This window comes from Rhinatrema bivittatum, chromosome 8, assembly GCF_901001135.1.
Source record: "Rhinatrema bivittatum chromosome 8, aRhiBiv1.1, whole genome shotgun sequence".
NCBI classification, from domain to species: domain Eukaryota; kingdom Metazoa; phylum Chordata; class Amphibia; order Gymnophiona; family Rhinatrematidae; genus Rhinatrema; species Rhinatrema bivittatum.
In genome coordinates this window covers 138,316,130-138,331,958 of record NC_042622.1, presented here as the reverse complement: position 1 = coordinate 138,331,958, position 15,829 = coordinate 138,316,130, and the positions used below count along the sequence as shown (strand labels likewise).

The following is a 15,829-nucleotide window of genomic DNA, read 5'->3' as shown; positions in this document are numbered from 1 at the left end:
TATAATTGCTGTTTCTCCTCTATTTGTAGCACAGGGTGCACACACTTTTAGAATATTTGGTTTATTTTTTTGCTGATGAATTCTTAGATATTTTATGCTTAGTATTGTACTTATATTCTTGTTGTAAACCACTTTGGGTCTCCTTCAGATGAGGATAGTATAGAAAAGTGAATGTTATATTCTCCCAGGAGATGTCGATGAGAGAGTTTCTGTCAGTTTTGGAGCATTTTTCCAGCTCTGATACCTTTGTATTTAGCACAGTATGGGGGAAATGCATTCCCTTTTCTTCGATGTTGCACTGCAGGCGAGTTCTGAGGTTTGTTTTTTTTTGCGTTTCCAGTTCAGCTTTTGTCTGCATATTTCTGTTTCTGATTTGTGGTCACACATTCTGTGGTAGGATCTGTCTGTGTTTTGCCAGGGTTAGGTAATCTGCTAGCATGTGTCTGTGAAGAAATCCGTAGCAGTCCAGTTTCTTCTCCTTTCCAGTAGGCGGTTGTATTGTGTTCTAGGGTAGTGGTTCTCCGCTGTTCAAAACGGAGCATTAAGGGTTGACATGCCAAAAACAAGGCACTATTTAGTGCAGGCCCCATTCTTTTCAGCAGGGTCTATTTACTAATAAAGTGTGCTTTGGTGCATTAACACAGAGCACCTTTTTGAATTTAATAGGGCTTACAAAGTGATATTTGGGCTTGTATGCCTAGTGCCAATCCATGTTGACTCTGGGCCCAGGCAAAAATCAGTTCTGGCTGCGCAACTGGTAATAAGGTATGCTCAGCTCTGTGTATATTTATTTCATTGATTTATATTCTGCCTTTCAAACACTTCAAAGCGGATTACATTCAGGTACTATGTGTTAACACACAGATGGGCATAAAATTGTAGTCCCAATTTATGAAGCGGCTCAGCAAAGAAAACATGGGCATACAAATTAGTGCTCCTTCGTGCAAATCTCACGTTAATCGAGATATTAGCTATGCCTCCCTAGTGCAGAGAGACGCATAGGCTTAACTCATGTAACTCCTTATCAGAGGTTTCTGGGGTTATGGAGATGAACCTGGAGTTTGTGGAGCAGGTTTGAACACAGTTTGTACAGAAATCATAAAACTTGACTTGTGCTCCTAACTCATGATTTGTGTGCACAACCTTTTTTTGCAACAGTCATGTTTTTTGCATACAACAGTATACACAAGTCATTTTCTGCACTCTAACAGGTGGATTTTCAATGGAGTTACACATGTGTAACTCCTGGTCCACTGGGGTCACCATCTCAGCCTTAGGGGGGGGGGGGCATAGGGTGAGGTGAGGAAAAATACAGTCTGTCTTGGGCTGGGGGCAGGAGAACCTGCAAGGCCAAACCGGGCCAAGGACACACACTTTCACCTCCAAATAAGTCCATTGCCCACTATAGAGAGGGTGCTCCAAACTAGAAAAATAATTTATTGTAGCAGGATGTTCAGTTAACAAAATTAGAAAAAACAGTAGAGTAGACAGAACTTCCAGAAATTCTCCAATAATCATAGTATCAATTTTGCCTTATACAGGTTCTAATTACCAGTCCTTCTTTTGGCCTGTCCTGGCCCTATTACAGTCTCACACTCTGATTTAGTTACTCCCAATATCCTGATCAGCTCAAGAAAGAAATCCCTCTGTTTCTGCAGATAGGAATCCACCAAGCCCCATGGCCAGTTCCTGCTGGCACAGTTTGCCTCCTGGTCCAAGCAGGTTCCTGCTGCAATTAAAGTACAAGTCTTCTTCTCTCTTCCCACAGACTATCATTGATCCTTATGCACCTCACGCTTCCTGAGAGACTGGGAGAGCATCTCTGCTTGAGCCCCTGCTTCTCCCTCTCTTGTAACCCCTGGGGAGGGTCATACCTACATTCTTTGCTTATTTGGTGACTCCGGAAAAGCCCCAAACTAAGTATAGTCAGGGTTTTTATAACCTTCTCCTTAACCATGCCCCTGAGGCAGTGGCGTAGCCAGAATTGATTTTTTGGGTGGGCACAAGGTTAACATAGGTGGGCACAAGGCATGCAGGTCTACTAGTTGTTTTCTTACTGATAAATAATGCCATATACTGCACCCTAGAATGGCTTTCTAAGTAGTTTGCAACAGCCATTATGTGTCATGTATGAAACTTTAAAATAATTTACTTCAATTATTTCAAGTATAGAAAACAATCAAATCCAATCATATAATAAAACAAAAATTAATGTATTCTTTCATGAACCATCTTTGCAGAAACCCAGAAATCTTCATAAATACAATAAAATATAATTAATCATCAACAGGCTGGACTACTACTACAGAGAAACTATATGCTAGAAATACTCATTTCTGTCACAAATAGGCAAAACTGAGACCGACCCTTACCTAATATAGAAATTAGAGACTATAAATTAGAAACAGAAACATGTAGATAAAGCCAAAATAGAAAGCCTGAGAAACTAAAATGTCTGAACAGTGGAATACTTAAGAAAGAGCAAAATACAAAAATATAAGAATGCACATTCCCAAAGATGACATATTTAAATTGCTAACATCTCTCTCTCTCTATATATATATATAGATATATATTTTACCTTTGTTGTCTGATCTTTGTATTTTTCTAATCAGTTGGTCCTGGTCTCTCTTTCCCATTTTTTCCCTTGTCGCTCATTTCCTAATTCCTCTTCAGTGTCTTTTCTACTACTGTCTTCTTCCCTTCCACACACACACACACACACACACACACACACACACACGCTTTCTCTCACAGACTCCCTCACACACTCAAGCTCTCACTCTCATATGCTCTCCCCCCCCCCCCAGCTCACATTCTCTGCAGACACACATACAAGCTCTCACTTTCTCACCCCTCCCCAGGCTTATATTCTTATGCACACACAGACACACATCCAGGCACCCATTCTCATCCACACACACAAACCCATTCTCCCATTCTCACCCACACATACACACATTTAAGGTCCCATTCTCACCCACACATACACACTTTCAAGCACCCATTCTTACCCACATATTCAAGCTTCCATTCTCACCCACACACACAAACCCAGGCTCCCATTCTCACCCATATATATACACATTCAAGCTTCCATCCTCACCCACATATTCAAGCTTCCATTCTCACCCACATATTCAAGCTTCCATTCTCACCCACACACACAAACCCAGGCTCCCATTCTCACCCATATATACACACATTCAAGCTTCCATCCTCACCCATATATACACACATTCAAGCTTCCAACCTCACCCACATATTCAAGCTTCCAACCTCATCCACATATTCAAGCTTCCATTATCACCCACACACATTCAAGACTCCATTCTCACTCCCATACACACCCAGGGTCCGATTTTCACCCACACACACACAAGGCTCCCATTCTCATCCTCACATACACATTCAAGCCTGTGCACAGTTTCCGCTTCCTCCCCCCAGAGCAGGAAGATCAGCTGGCCTCTCCTGCTGCCACTGGCCTCCTGCTATCTTCGGGCCGTATGGCCGACCTATCTTCCTGTTTGGGGGGGGGGGGAGGAGAGCGGAAGCGCCGCGCACAGTTTCCGCTTCCTCCCCCCAGAGCAGGAAGATCAGCTGGCCTCTCCTGCTGCCACTGGCCTCCTGCTATCTTCGAGCCATACGGCCGACCGATCTTCCTGCTGAGGGGGGGGGAGCGGAAGCTGTGCGCGGCGCTTCCGCTCTTCTTCCCCCCCCCAACAGGAAGATCGGTCGGCTGTACGCAGGAGGCCAGTGGCAGCAGGAGAGGCCAGCTGATCTTCCTGCTCTGGGGGGAGGAAGCGGAAACTGTGCGCAGCGCTTCCGCTCTCCTCCCCCCCCCCCCCCCAAACAGGAAGATCGGTCGGCCATACGGCCCGAAGATAGCAGGAGAGGCCAGCTGATCTTCCTGCTTTGGGGGGAGGAAGTGGAAGCTGTGCACTGCGCTTCCGCCCCCCCCCTCCCCCCGCAAACAGGAAGATCGGTCGGCCATATGGTTGTAGGACCGCTTCCCCACGTGTGCCATGATGGCGCGCCAGGCATGGGTTCTCCTCTTCACTGTCGCGGGGATGGGATCCCGCGACAGCCTTGCAGTTCTGGTGTCAGTTGGGTGGGCCTGGGTCTAAATTGGGTGGGCAGCTGCCCACCCAGGCCCACCCATGGCTACGCCACTGCCCTGAGGGCTGTAAAGAGCTGTTTGTAACACCCTCTGACCAACAGATGAACCCTTTTGCGCTAGAACATTCTCACATTCCTTCATTGCACCATTCACAGACTCCCCTTAAGAGGAGAACCTCCACTTTGACATAGCTCATTCTCAGAATATCAGCACTTACACAGGGGCCACACATATTATCGTAGCAATTTTCAAAAGCCATTTACCATCATTAAATGCACTTAACTCAGGTAAAACCTATTGACAATTCAATGGCATATATCGTAGCAATTTTCCAAAGCCCACTTAATGGGTAAGGTGCATTTACACATGTGAAACCCAGTTTTAAGCAGGCAAATATTTTGGAAAATCAGGCCCTTTGCTTATTTTTGTGTGCACATTTCTGGGTTAGCACGTTTTAAAACTCTCAATGCACTAGCATGCCATTAGCTGACTGCATCGGGAGTTAACCTTTTTTTCATGTGTGAGTACAGAAAATGTATGCTGAAGTTCTCTGCACATTTTTGACTCACTGGGGCCTCAGTCTGGAGGAGGGGCTGGCGCAGCCTAACAGGAGAAAAGCCCTGATATATACAGAAGGGCTGAGAATCTCATTTTGTGTGCTTTATGATGGCAGCAGGAGGCTTCTAGCAGGAGTCTGCTGGGTATCAACCCATTCCAGTCTGCACTTGGTGAAAAGCTTAGGGTGATAATTTATTACCAAACAGATTTGTTTCCCCCACCCCCTACCCGGTTTGTTAAATTATAGCCTTTTAATGGACACCTTAATTAAGCGGACTTGCAAGAGAACATTACATAATAAAGCAAATCTGGCAGACAATGCTCTCCATAAGCTCATTCCAAGTTCAGTTCATGAAGCTAAGATTAATCTTGGGGGTCTGAACAGTTAAACCCACAGAAGCAAAAGTAATACAGAGCTAACTGTTGGAAGATCGCCTTGAATCTAGGTACATTATTGTTATAATTATTAGCAAGGGATTGTTTAATTCAGTTGTGTAAATTAGATGCACTATACTGTTCATAATAGTGAGAAAGTAATAGTGGCTGGGACCCAAACAGAAGTCAGGTAGCTGCCGTCCATCACCCTAACCTACCAAGTAAATGCTTCACACCATTTCTCCATCCTAAGCTGCTGAAATTTCTATTCTGCTACTCTCTCCTTGCAGAAAATGTTTGCCGTCCAGAAGGGTCATCTGCCCCAATTAAAAAAAAAAAAAAATCCCCCTACATTTTCAAACCGAGTAAATATCATTAAATAGATCGAATGGTAGCGTGACTAAGTCCTATGTAAAATTTCCACCCACTGCTCTGATAATGTATCTCAGTCCTGCCTTGTAGCACCCCCTGATATTCCAGTATTGAGATTTCATACGATTTTTCAGTTCACTTCATATTGGTGAGAAAATTCATATCTGCAATGTTTGCATTACGCTGGGTCCTGGTTGAGCATCCGGAGACCAGCCACCAGATTGAGGTGTGCAGCACAGTTTGGGGGACAGGAGTTAATTTTTCACAAATGTGATAATTCCCTCCTGATTTACCATTTCACTTGTTATTTTACCAGGCATGTAACTGTAACAAGTACTTGAAGATCTCCCAAGAGAAAATGAGGAAACTAATGCAGCACCACAGATACCTGAAAGAAAGGAGCACTCCAGGTAAGCCTGTGCTTAGAAGGAACCAATCAGGAGCTTGGCTTATAAGCACAGGAGGGAACTTTGCTTATGTTCTACTTGTGTGTGCCTGCCCTTTACCTGTTAGGTTTATCTGTCAATTTTGCCATGGCTCACACCAGGACTGCCAGAATACTCCAGGTCATCGTACTGGCTAATTAGTCATAGAGAGGGTAATTTTATAAAAGTGCACAGTGGGATAAAGTCTACACATAACTTTTCAATGCGGACTTTGCCCCAGATTTTCCAAAGCGAACTTAAGCACATCAGTTTGCTTTGAAAATTTGCACAGAAGTGCCCTGCTGTGTGCGCAGACCCAGCCACACAACGTTGCACCTGCTTTATTGAGGGTGTAACTTTTGCAGGTGAACTTATGTGTGGAAGTTCCATCTCCACCCCTCCCTCCCTCTGAACACCTATTGCCAGTTTGCGTAAAAGTAGGCACAAAACTAAGTTAGGCGCACTGATCCCAGGCCAGTCTTAGAACAGCCATTTACAAGCATAAAAGTGTGTCTTAGGTGTGTAAATGATTGTGAAAATCAGAGGCTAAAGGGGGCAAAGACTGAGTGTACTTTTTACCCACAGGCTTTGCACCAATTTTTAAAGCGAAAGTACACCCATACTTTTCTTGTTGTGGCCACTTGCACCTGCTTTTTCTGCAGGTCGATTTGTGCATTGAAAGTATACATGAAGATTTGAAAATGCAATCTATAGGTGGACTTGTTTCTCCCAACCTAAATACACCCTGCAGGAACACCTCCTCACAATGCGGCTAAAGGTACCTGAGGACTTCTAGCCACATTGAGAGGGGGAAGTTCTCAGACAGCCAATCAGCTCAGGTAAAACACTTTTAAAGTAAACTAAAACAAAAAAAAACACTTTTTCACCACATAAATCGCTTTCAGAATTGTTCTCTTAGAAGACAATTTTCAAACTCATTTGTCTAAAAATTACTCTCCTCAGTCTGGGCAAAGGTACGCATGGGATTCCCCAGGGTAATTTCCCTTTATTTAGTTATTTGTTGAATTTATAACCCATTTATTTGCAGTAAAACAATCTAAGTGGGGTACAACACAATTACAATAGCATCAAAAACGATAAAACAAAAGTATTAAATAGCATACAGACAAAAGACAGCCATAAGATCAACAGGTCTAGTTCTCATGTAATTCACAAATAAATATCCTAAATAATATCCCAAAGTCAGAAATTTCAGTTCCAGAAATAGAACAACAATACCATCCAGCCGGAAGGCTCATTTTCAACCCACATAGGAGTGCAATCTGCCTGTACAAGACTTTACTGAGGATTTTCAAAGCAAACTGATATATCTACAATTGTGAGTGTATCATCTACTGGTTATGTATCCAGCATACCCTGTCTACTCACTACCTATAGTCTCTCTCTACAGCTCAGCAAACCCAGAGATCGCAATTCCAGTATTTGAGGGACTTCAGCCCTGCCGGGTAGATCAGCTCACTACTGCCACTTCTGGTGGTTCTACTACCTGTCTCAATAAAGAACTATCTATGTCAGTCTCCATGCTCCAGCCTAGCCGGTGGTCCCTCTCAGGATATCCTCCTGGGGGCGTTGTCGTCTGCCATCGGCCCAGGGATTCACCAACTTACATTGGGTGCTCTTCCCCACACTACAAGAGTTGTATTGTAACAGACTGTCACTCTGTGGGGAGCCAACCCACAGAGTGACAGTCTATGGGTTGGCTCCCCAGTGACAGTCTGTGGGAGATTGATAACTCCGCCTACGGAGTATTATAAATTGCCAGCTCCTCCCCTTCGGGGTACAGTATTGATCAGATTGCTAACTCCTCCCTTCTGGAGGAGCTGATCATTAACAGATTGCTAACTCCTTAACTGGAGAAGTAACAGATTGCTAACTCCGCCCCTGGGAGGAGTTGATCGATAACAGATTGCTGATCATTAACAATCGGAGGCAGACTGAGGCTTTATGTAAACCATTGGCCAAGTGTAATTTCAGACCTGTGGGGCCTTGGCATCATAAGAAGATGGTACAAATCTATAAATCTATTGGGTCTTCCTCCAGATTGATCCCTGGACCCAAGCTGGGGGTCACTCGCCACATTAGGAACTGCTTCAAAAGGAGCTCTTCTCCCCACAGAGAGAAGAGAGTGGGTATTCTACTCCAAATATTTCCTGATTCTAAAGAAAACAGGACAACTCCATCCCATCCTAGACCTAAGGGCCTTGAGCAAATTTCTAAAAAGAGAAAAGGTCAAGATGCTTTCAGAGATCGGTTGGCCAACAAAGTTGTCCTATTTGAAATGGTCAACCAGGTTGCGATGTATTAAATCAACAAGCAGGGAGGCGTAAGATTATACCTTCTGTGTCAGTAGTCGGTCTAGCTGTGGGGCTGAGCCATCTCTCAGGGGATGGTTCTCAAGCTACATATCTGGCAGTGAAGGGGAATGTCCTGGTGGACAGATTGATTTGGATCCTGAAACCACATAAATGGTCTTTCGACTGGGGAGTTAGTAAGACAGATTTTCCACCAGTTCTTGCCTAAGGTGATGTCAGAATTCCATCTTAACTAGTCAGTTGTCCTTCCAACATTTTTTTCCAAGCCACATGTCCACCAAGGTAAACAAACACTGTACAGTTTGGACTGCAAGAGAGCATTGGCCTTCTATCTGGAGAGGAATGAAGCCCATAGAAAATCCACCCAACTTTTTGTTTCTTTTGACACCAGTAAACTGCTGTTGCCAAACAGAATTTATCCAGTTGGCTAGCATATTGCATTTCTTTCGGTTTTGCCCAGGTAGGCCTGAATCTGGTGAGCCATGTCAAAGCTCACTCTGACCGAGCCATGGCAGCAATGATAGCTCAATGATAAAGGGGATGGAACAGCTCCCCTTTGAGGAAAGGCTGAAGAGGTTAGGGCTGTTCAGCTTGGAGAAGAGACGGCTGAGGGGGGATATGATAGAGGTCTTTAAACTCATGAGAGATCTTGAACGAGGAGATGTGAATCGGTGATTTACACTTTCGGATAATAGAAGGACTAGGGGGCATGCCATGAAGTTAGCAAGTAGCACATTTAAGACTAATCAGAGAAAAAAAGTTTTTCACTCAGTGCACAATTAAGCTCTAGAATTTGTTGCTAGAGGATGTGGTTAGTGCAGTTAGTGTAGCTGGGTTCAAAAAAGGTTTGGATAAGTTTTTGGAGGAGAAATCCATTAACTGCTATTAATCAAGTTTACTTAGGGAATAGCCACTGCTATTAATTGCATCAGTAGCATGGGATCTTCTTGGTGTCTGGGTACTTGCCAGGTTCTTGTGGCCTGGTTTGGCCTCTGTTGGAAACAGGATGCTGAGCTTGATGGACGCTTGGTCTGACCCAGCATGGCAATTTCTTATGTTCTTACCTACAAAGTCCCTATGGAAATGTGCAAAGCTGTGCCTGGAGTTCTTTCCACACAGTCACATCTCAATACTGTTGGACAGGGATGACCGATGCTACAGTAGATGTGGCCAATCTGTCCTGCAGAATTTATTTGAAGTGTAGAACACATCTCCACTCCCTCTTAGGGCTCATTGTTTTGATTTCAGGCTGATCCTCATAGGATAAATATAAAATTATAAAAGGCTTGTGCAAAATAGTGTTATGCTCATTGGCTCTTGTTGCTGTCGATCCTCTTTCTTCTTTTGGGGCACTCTGTAGCTAGGAATTCCCCACTTGTGAGGATTGCTATCCTGCTTGTCCTAAGAGACTGTGACTTTGCTTACCTGTAACAGGTGTTCTCCGAAAATAGCAGGTCCTCACACAACCTGTCTACCTCCCCTTGGCAGAGATGTAGCTGGCCTATGGCTGATATGGCCTCAGCCATACATGCCCTTCACCAGGGTGTACCACTACTTTCTCACAATGTAGCTGAGAAGTCACACCCCCCCCCCCCCCCCCCCCACACACACACACACACACACACTCCTCCCGATATGGCCCTCAAGACTAGAGCTCTGCCTCCCAGGGGAAGACGAACTGCTGTTGCTCCTGCTGTCCCCCCCGTCCCCCCCAGGCCATCCTTGAATGGGGGTAAATAGGGGCAAATGCTGCCACCTAGCTCAGAGGAGCCTGCCCAGGCAATTCCACCCCTCTCCCCCACAGTCAGGATCAATGCAGCCCACGGGTCCACAAGAATCATAATCAACCTTCCTACCTCCAGTCAGGATCTGGAAGAGCAGTGCGGCACGCAGGGCCACAAGAAGTAGTATTGCCTCCACTTCTCCCCTCTGGCAGTCAGGAACAGGAGGAGCAGTGCAGCCTGCAGTGCCATAAGAAGCAACATCAGCCCTCCCCTCACTCCAGTCAGAAGCAGGAAGAGCAGTGTGATGTGCGAGCCACAAAAAGAAGCATCAGCATCCTTCTGGCAGTCAGGAGCAGGAGGAGAAGTATGCTCCACTGGCAGAAAGAAGCATCATCGGCCTTCCCTTCCTACAGTCAGTAGCAGGAGCAATGGGGTAGGAAGCGAGAAGAAAGAGGAAAGATCATATGGGCTGAAGAAGGAGACTTCCACTGCTGATGCTCTTTTTGTTTCCAGAGAGGGAAAACAAGCGAGAAAGCGTGTGTGTGTGTGACTGAACACGTGAGAGAGAGTACTGTGTGTGCGTGTGTGAGACTCAGCATGTGAGAGAGTATGTGTATGTTTATGAATGAGCCTGTGAGAGAGCAAGCATGTGAGTGTGAGTGTGTGCACAACAACTTCCTACTCTCCCTCTGTTAATCCACGACAATTTCAAGGCATCTGGAAATCAGAAGTTCCCAGATATGGAAAGCTGGCAACTTTTTAAAATCCTTATTAGTATGGTTTTACTAATAAGAATGATGATTTATATTTCTTGATTTTATTGTTTGATGTTTTATGAGGAATGGTTATGTTTCTGTTTTTTCATTGTTACACTACATACAGAGTCTAACTTCTTGTGGTTTCCAGTTCACGTTTTGTCTGCATGTTTCTATTTATACTTTATCACATCTTTATTCTGTATTTGGTGAGAGTCTGAAAATATTATACCAGGTCCTAAAACACCAATACATCTCCTGTTATGAAAATAGAACAAACCAGGTTGCTATAGATCCTTACACAGAAACTACATACCAGCAGAATACCTCACCTTGGACACACATGCAGAATACAGACAGACTCTCTCCAAATACAGATTTGTATTTCTTAATTTTGTTGTTTGATGTTTTATGAAGAATAGTCATGTTACCCTTTTTTTAACATTTATTAACTTTTTTTTTTTTACTACCATTAGTAATTTGGGTCAGTGTTTTAAGACAACTATCCATAGTGATCCAAGATTTATTTCCTGTGTAGTAACGGTGAAACTAGAGCCCACAGTGGTATCTAAAAGGTCTGGATTCTTTTTTTTATTCCCATATGTATTACTTTGTATATATCTGTGCTGAAATTCATCCCTTCACCATCAGCTTTGGTTTTAATCCAAAATAATGTTATACCATATGCAAACTCTGTCATCCTAAGGTTTCCTGCCTTTTCCAGATCACTTATGAATATATTGATCAGCACACTTGGTCCCAACACAGATCTTGCTAGAGCACATTTCTCTACTGTGAAAAGTGACCATTTTAACCAGTTTTGGATCCAGGAGAAGATTTTTCTCGGCCGAAGAACAGAGACAGATGTAGGACAAAGATATCTCTGCAACCTTAAGGTCTCTTTAACGTTTGGCCGGCCGCAGGATGGCCCCATGACTGGCCGCACTTATCCCCAAACACCTCCGATGCTGCCATGCCACTCCTTTCCCAAGTCCCCCTAGGCGTGCATGTGCACAGTGCACCACCACTTAAAGGCTCCACTGTGGGAGATGCTACTGCCGGCATCAAGTGATACTTTCATGCGGTTGGGCATTTAAACCCCAGTTGTACTACCAATTACCTCAGCAACAGATCATCCTGCAGTTTTGCATTGCATGTTGCTTTCCTTGGTGTCTCCATTACCTTGTTTCCGTGTGCCTTGTCCCTTCATTGCCTTGTTGTTGTCCTGCCTTGCCTTATTTTTGCCTTGCTTGTCTTGCCTTGCCTGCCCCTGCCTTGTCTTGGTCCCTTCATATCCTGCCCTGCTCTTGTCTGTCTCTGCCTGACTCCTGGTTTTGATCTTGGACTTTGACTTCTCTTCTGGATCTCTACCAACCCTGACCTCTGTCTGGACCTTGACATTGTTTACTCGCTGCCTGCCACTTGATCTCATCTGACTGCTCCTTACAGGACTCTCGCTTAAGCCCTGCCAGCTCCTGGAACCCAAGGGCTCATCTTGTGGGGACTGGAACTGGTGTAGGGGAAGCCCTAGACCTAGTCCTTGTAAGAGCGAGTCCACATGCTGTCAGCATGGGCTTACTGGGTTCGCCTGTTAGGCTGTGTCAACCACAACACAGGTAAAGGGCTTACATCTGTGACAGACTGTTGAGGTCATGAGCTTGGTGGGCTTATCCCCAGCATAAGCTATTTCCAAATACAACAGCAGCAACAGCAAGACCAGGTAAACTGCATGACTGGTCTACTCCAAGGCCTCACAGCCTGAATGGACTCTCTTCAGGCCCACATACCTGCACCTGCACCTTCTCCAGCTGTTCCAACCTAATAACTGGGACCCATAACACATCTGCCACCACCGCCCAGGTATGATGGGGATTCCAAGGCCTGCAGAGGCTTTATTAAGTAATGCCTGATGCACTTCGAACGACAGGATTCCAGCTTTCCTTTGGACCAGACAAAGTGCATTTATCCTATCTATCCTGGCTGGTTCTGCCCTAGCTTGGGCTTCACCCTATGGGAAAGGAACAATCCCCTTATAGGGAATCTAGACAACTTCCTCAAGCAGTTCTGGTAAATCTTTGATGAGCCTGATCAGTCTTCCTCAGCCATAACATAAAAACATATGAAACATAGAAATGACGGCAGAAGAAGACCAAACGACCCATCCAGTCTGCCCAGCAAGTTTTCACACTTATTTTTTCTCATACTTATCTGTTACTCTTGGCCCTTATTAGTAACTTTTTGGTTCTAGTTACCTTCCACCCCCACCATTGATGTAGAGAGCAGTGCTGGAGCTGCATCTAAGGGAAGTATGTAGCTTAATTGGTTAGGGGTAGTAACTGCCGCAATAAGTAAGCTACTCCCATGCTTACTTGTTTACCCAGACTATGTAATTCAGACCTAGTTGGTTGTTGTCTGAATATAAATCCTCTTTTCTTCATTCCCCCTGCCATTGAAGCAAAGAGCTATGCTGGATATGCATTGAAAGTGAAGTATCAGGCTTATTTGGTTTGGAGTAGTAACCGTCGCAACAAGCGAACTACTCCCCCGCTTTTTTGTGAATGCAAATCCTTTTTGCCACATTTCCTCTTGCCGTTGAAGCATAGAGCAATGTTGGAGTCGCATTAACCATGTGTATGTTTATTGAATAAAGGTATTAATCTCCAGGTAGTAGCTGTTATTCCCGCAAGCCACCCCCATTACTGAGTTACTCCACATTAGGCAAGGCTCCCGAACAGTTGAGGATTATGCTATTCAGCTCCTCATGCTAGCCTCAGAACTTCGTTGGGGTGAAGACAGTTTGACAACCATTTTCTGGCAGGGTCTTGCGGAACGCATCAAGGATGAGCTGACTGGCCAGGACCTGCTGCCCGGAGGATCTCATTACACTCGCTGTCCCTGTGGCCTGTGGATATCTGCTTCCGAGAGAGAGGCTTCTCAGCAGCACTTCAAGCTGGTGCCCAAATTTCAACTCGGTAGGGCCAGGCTCTCTGAAGATGATAAGCAGAGACACTGGCAGTTCAACCTCTGTCTCTACTGTGCCATTCGGGGGAATTTGCTGGCCTATGTCCAGAAAAGGTGGGAAACTTCTGAGCCTAGGATTGTTTGGAGAGGCATCCCTTTGTCGGCTCTTATCCTCTCCTCAATTACTTGTTCCGATCAACCTCACCTCCGACAATACAGAAGGGCATACAGAGGTATTCCTGGACTCCGCTGGGGGTAATTTAATTGATGAAACACTGGTATGCCAGTACAATCTTCCCATAATGACCCTGGAGAAATCAGTTACAATCTCCTCAGTATATGGAGAATGCCTTTCCAGCTAGCTGTCCTCGGTTACCCTGCCACTTACTCTTCAGATTGGGCTCTTGCATAGAGAACATCTCACCCTCTATATCTTAGCAATGGCAATTAATCTGATTATCCTTGGCTTACCTTGGCTGATGCTACACAATCCCACCATAGATTGGCAGGCTTTGCAAATTGCCCATTGGGGGCCCTCCTGTCAGCACAAATGCCTTACTCAGGTCTCTCCGCCAGTGCCAGTAGCCTGGACTCTGACACTGGTCCTTCTTGGTTTCCCTCCTCATTTTGCAGCATTTGCAGAGGTCTTCAGCAAAAAGCATGCATAGACTCTACTGCCCCACATGTCCTACGAATGCCCTATTGATCTGCTCCCAAGGAAGATGCCCCCTAGGGACAGAGTCTACCCTCTGTCCTTTCCTGAAATGGCAGCCATGTCAACTTACATCACCCAAGGGCTCAACCTGCAGGGAACGAGGTTGGTATAGGTGAAGGAGACCTAGTCCTTGTAAGAGCAAGTCAACCTGCTGGGCCTAGTGGGTTTGCCTGCTAGGTGGTGTCAACCATGCCACAACCAAAAGGCTCCCCTCTGTGACAGACTGGTTAGGAAGATCTTGTCCAACAGAACTTGGTGATGCCCATCAGTTGTTCACTTACAAAGATACATCAGAAGATCAAATAGTCCCCTGTCATCAGGGACATGCTGAGCCACTCCTACTTTTGTCACATTGCACCTATGAACTTGCAGTGAGGCTTTTCTTAAATATTTTGGTACTACAATTAAATAGGTTCAAGGGGAAAAACCAGCACTACTTTAGCCTGTCTTTGTAGAGCTATCTGGTAATGCTGTGCTTAATTCAAACAGTATACATTCAGATCCTTGCACTCTGATTGGCTACTACTCTCAGAAATTTTTGTTTCACTTACAACAGAAATGGCCACTTTTATTTGACCTTGTTGAGGCAATAAACATTTTATTGTCATTTAAAACCATTTATTTTCTCCCCTGGACTAAAGCCAATTCAGTAATAACTATTTTCTTGGCTAATAAACCTAGGTTATTGAATGGATGCAGGTTCTCAGGGACAGACTGAGCCAGTTCTGGCTTTTATTCTGCTTTGACTTCTATCTCACTGCATGCAGTGACTTGTAGTCTTGTGTACCCTTTGGAAGCCAGGACTTCAAATCCCAGAATGCAACTGTGCAGAGCTAGTGGTGAACTTGAAGTGCTCAGACGTTTGGGCCTGGAGAGTCACCAGTGGGGGATGCAAGTGATACTAGGCAGGAGAGCTTGTGCAGCCGGTAAGACGCCTAAGCATGACAATAAAAGGTTGTGTAACTCCAGAGAGCTCTCAGCTTCCTGGAGCTGCTGCCTAATAGCTTTGTGGTGAGATAATCACCAGACCAGTTTAACCTGTTCTCCAGTCATGGATTAGCTCTGTAAAAGTTATTTGATTTGTTGTCATATATCCACATAAGAAAAAAAGAATCTCTTATACAGGAGAGAACATTGCAAATATGATGCAACACATTTCCCAGAGCATTTCTCTCATTTTTCTGGGGATTTTTGACTGAAACATTTACATGCAGATATTTAAGGTGAAGTTCAATGCCATCACTTAGGGCCTGACTCCCTAAGCTTTCTTCCTATAGACATAGAATGGGAGAAAAACCTCAAGTTAATCTGGCCCTTAGGTTGGTATTCCTCTTTCTCTTGTTAAGCCATCATGGCCATAGGATTTTACAGTATCGGAGATATGTAGTATGGTCTAGTCCGTGGCTCTTGCCTGCTCTTCATTGTGGATGGTTCCTGAAGTCCATGGGCTGTGTTTCACTACAGTTGCAGAACTAACACATTGGTATGGCC

The 15,829-nt window shown here is 44.8% G+C and overlaps 1 protein-coding gene across 1 annotated transcript in view; it reads left to right on the top strand.

Moving 5' to 3' along the window:
* Positions 1–15,829, top strand: part of EXD3 (exonuclease 3'-5' domain containing 3) — a 999,700-nt gene that overhangs the window by 946,153 nt on the left and 37,718 nt on the right. Inside the window, 1 exon segment of the mRNA XM_029613511.1 lies at positions 5,742–5,835. Coding sequence (XP_029469371.1) covers positions 5,742–5,835 — 94 coding nt within the window.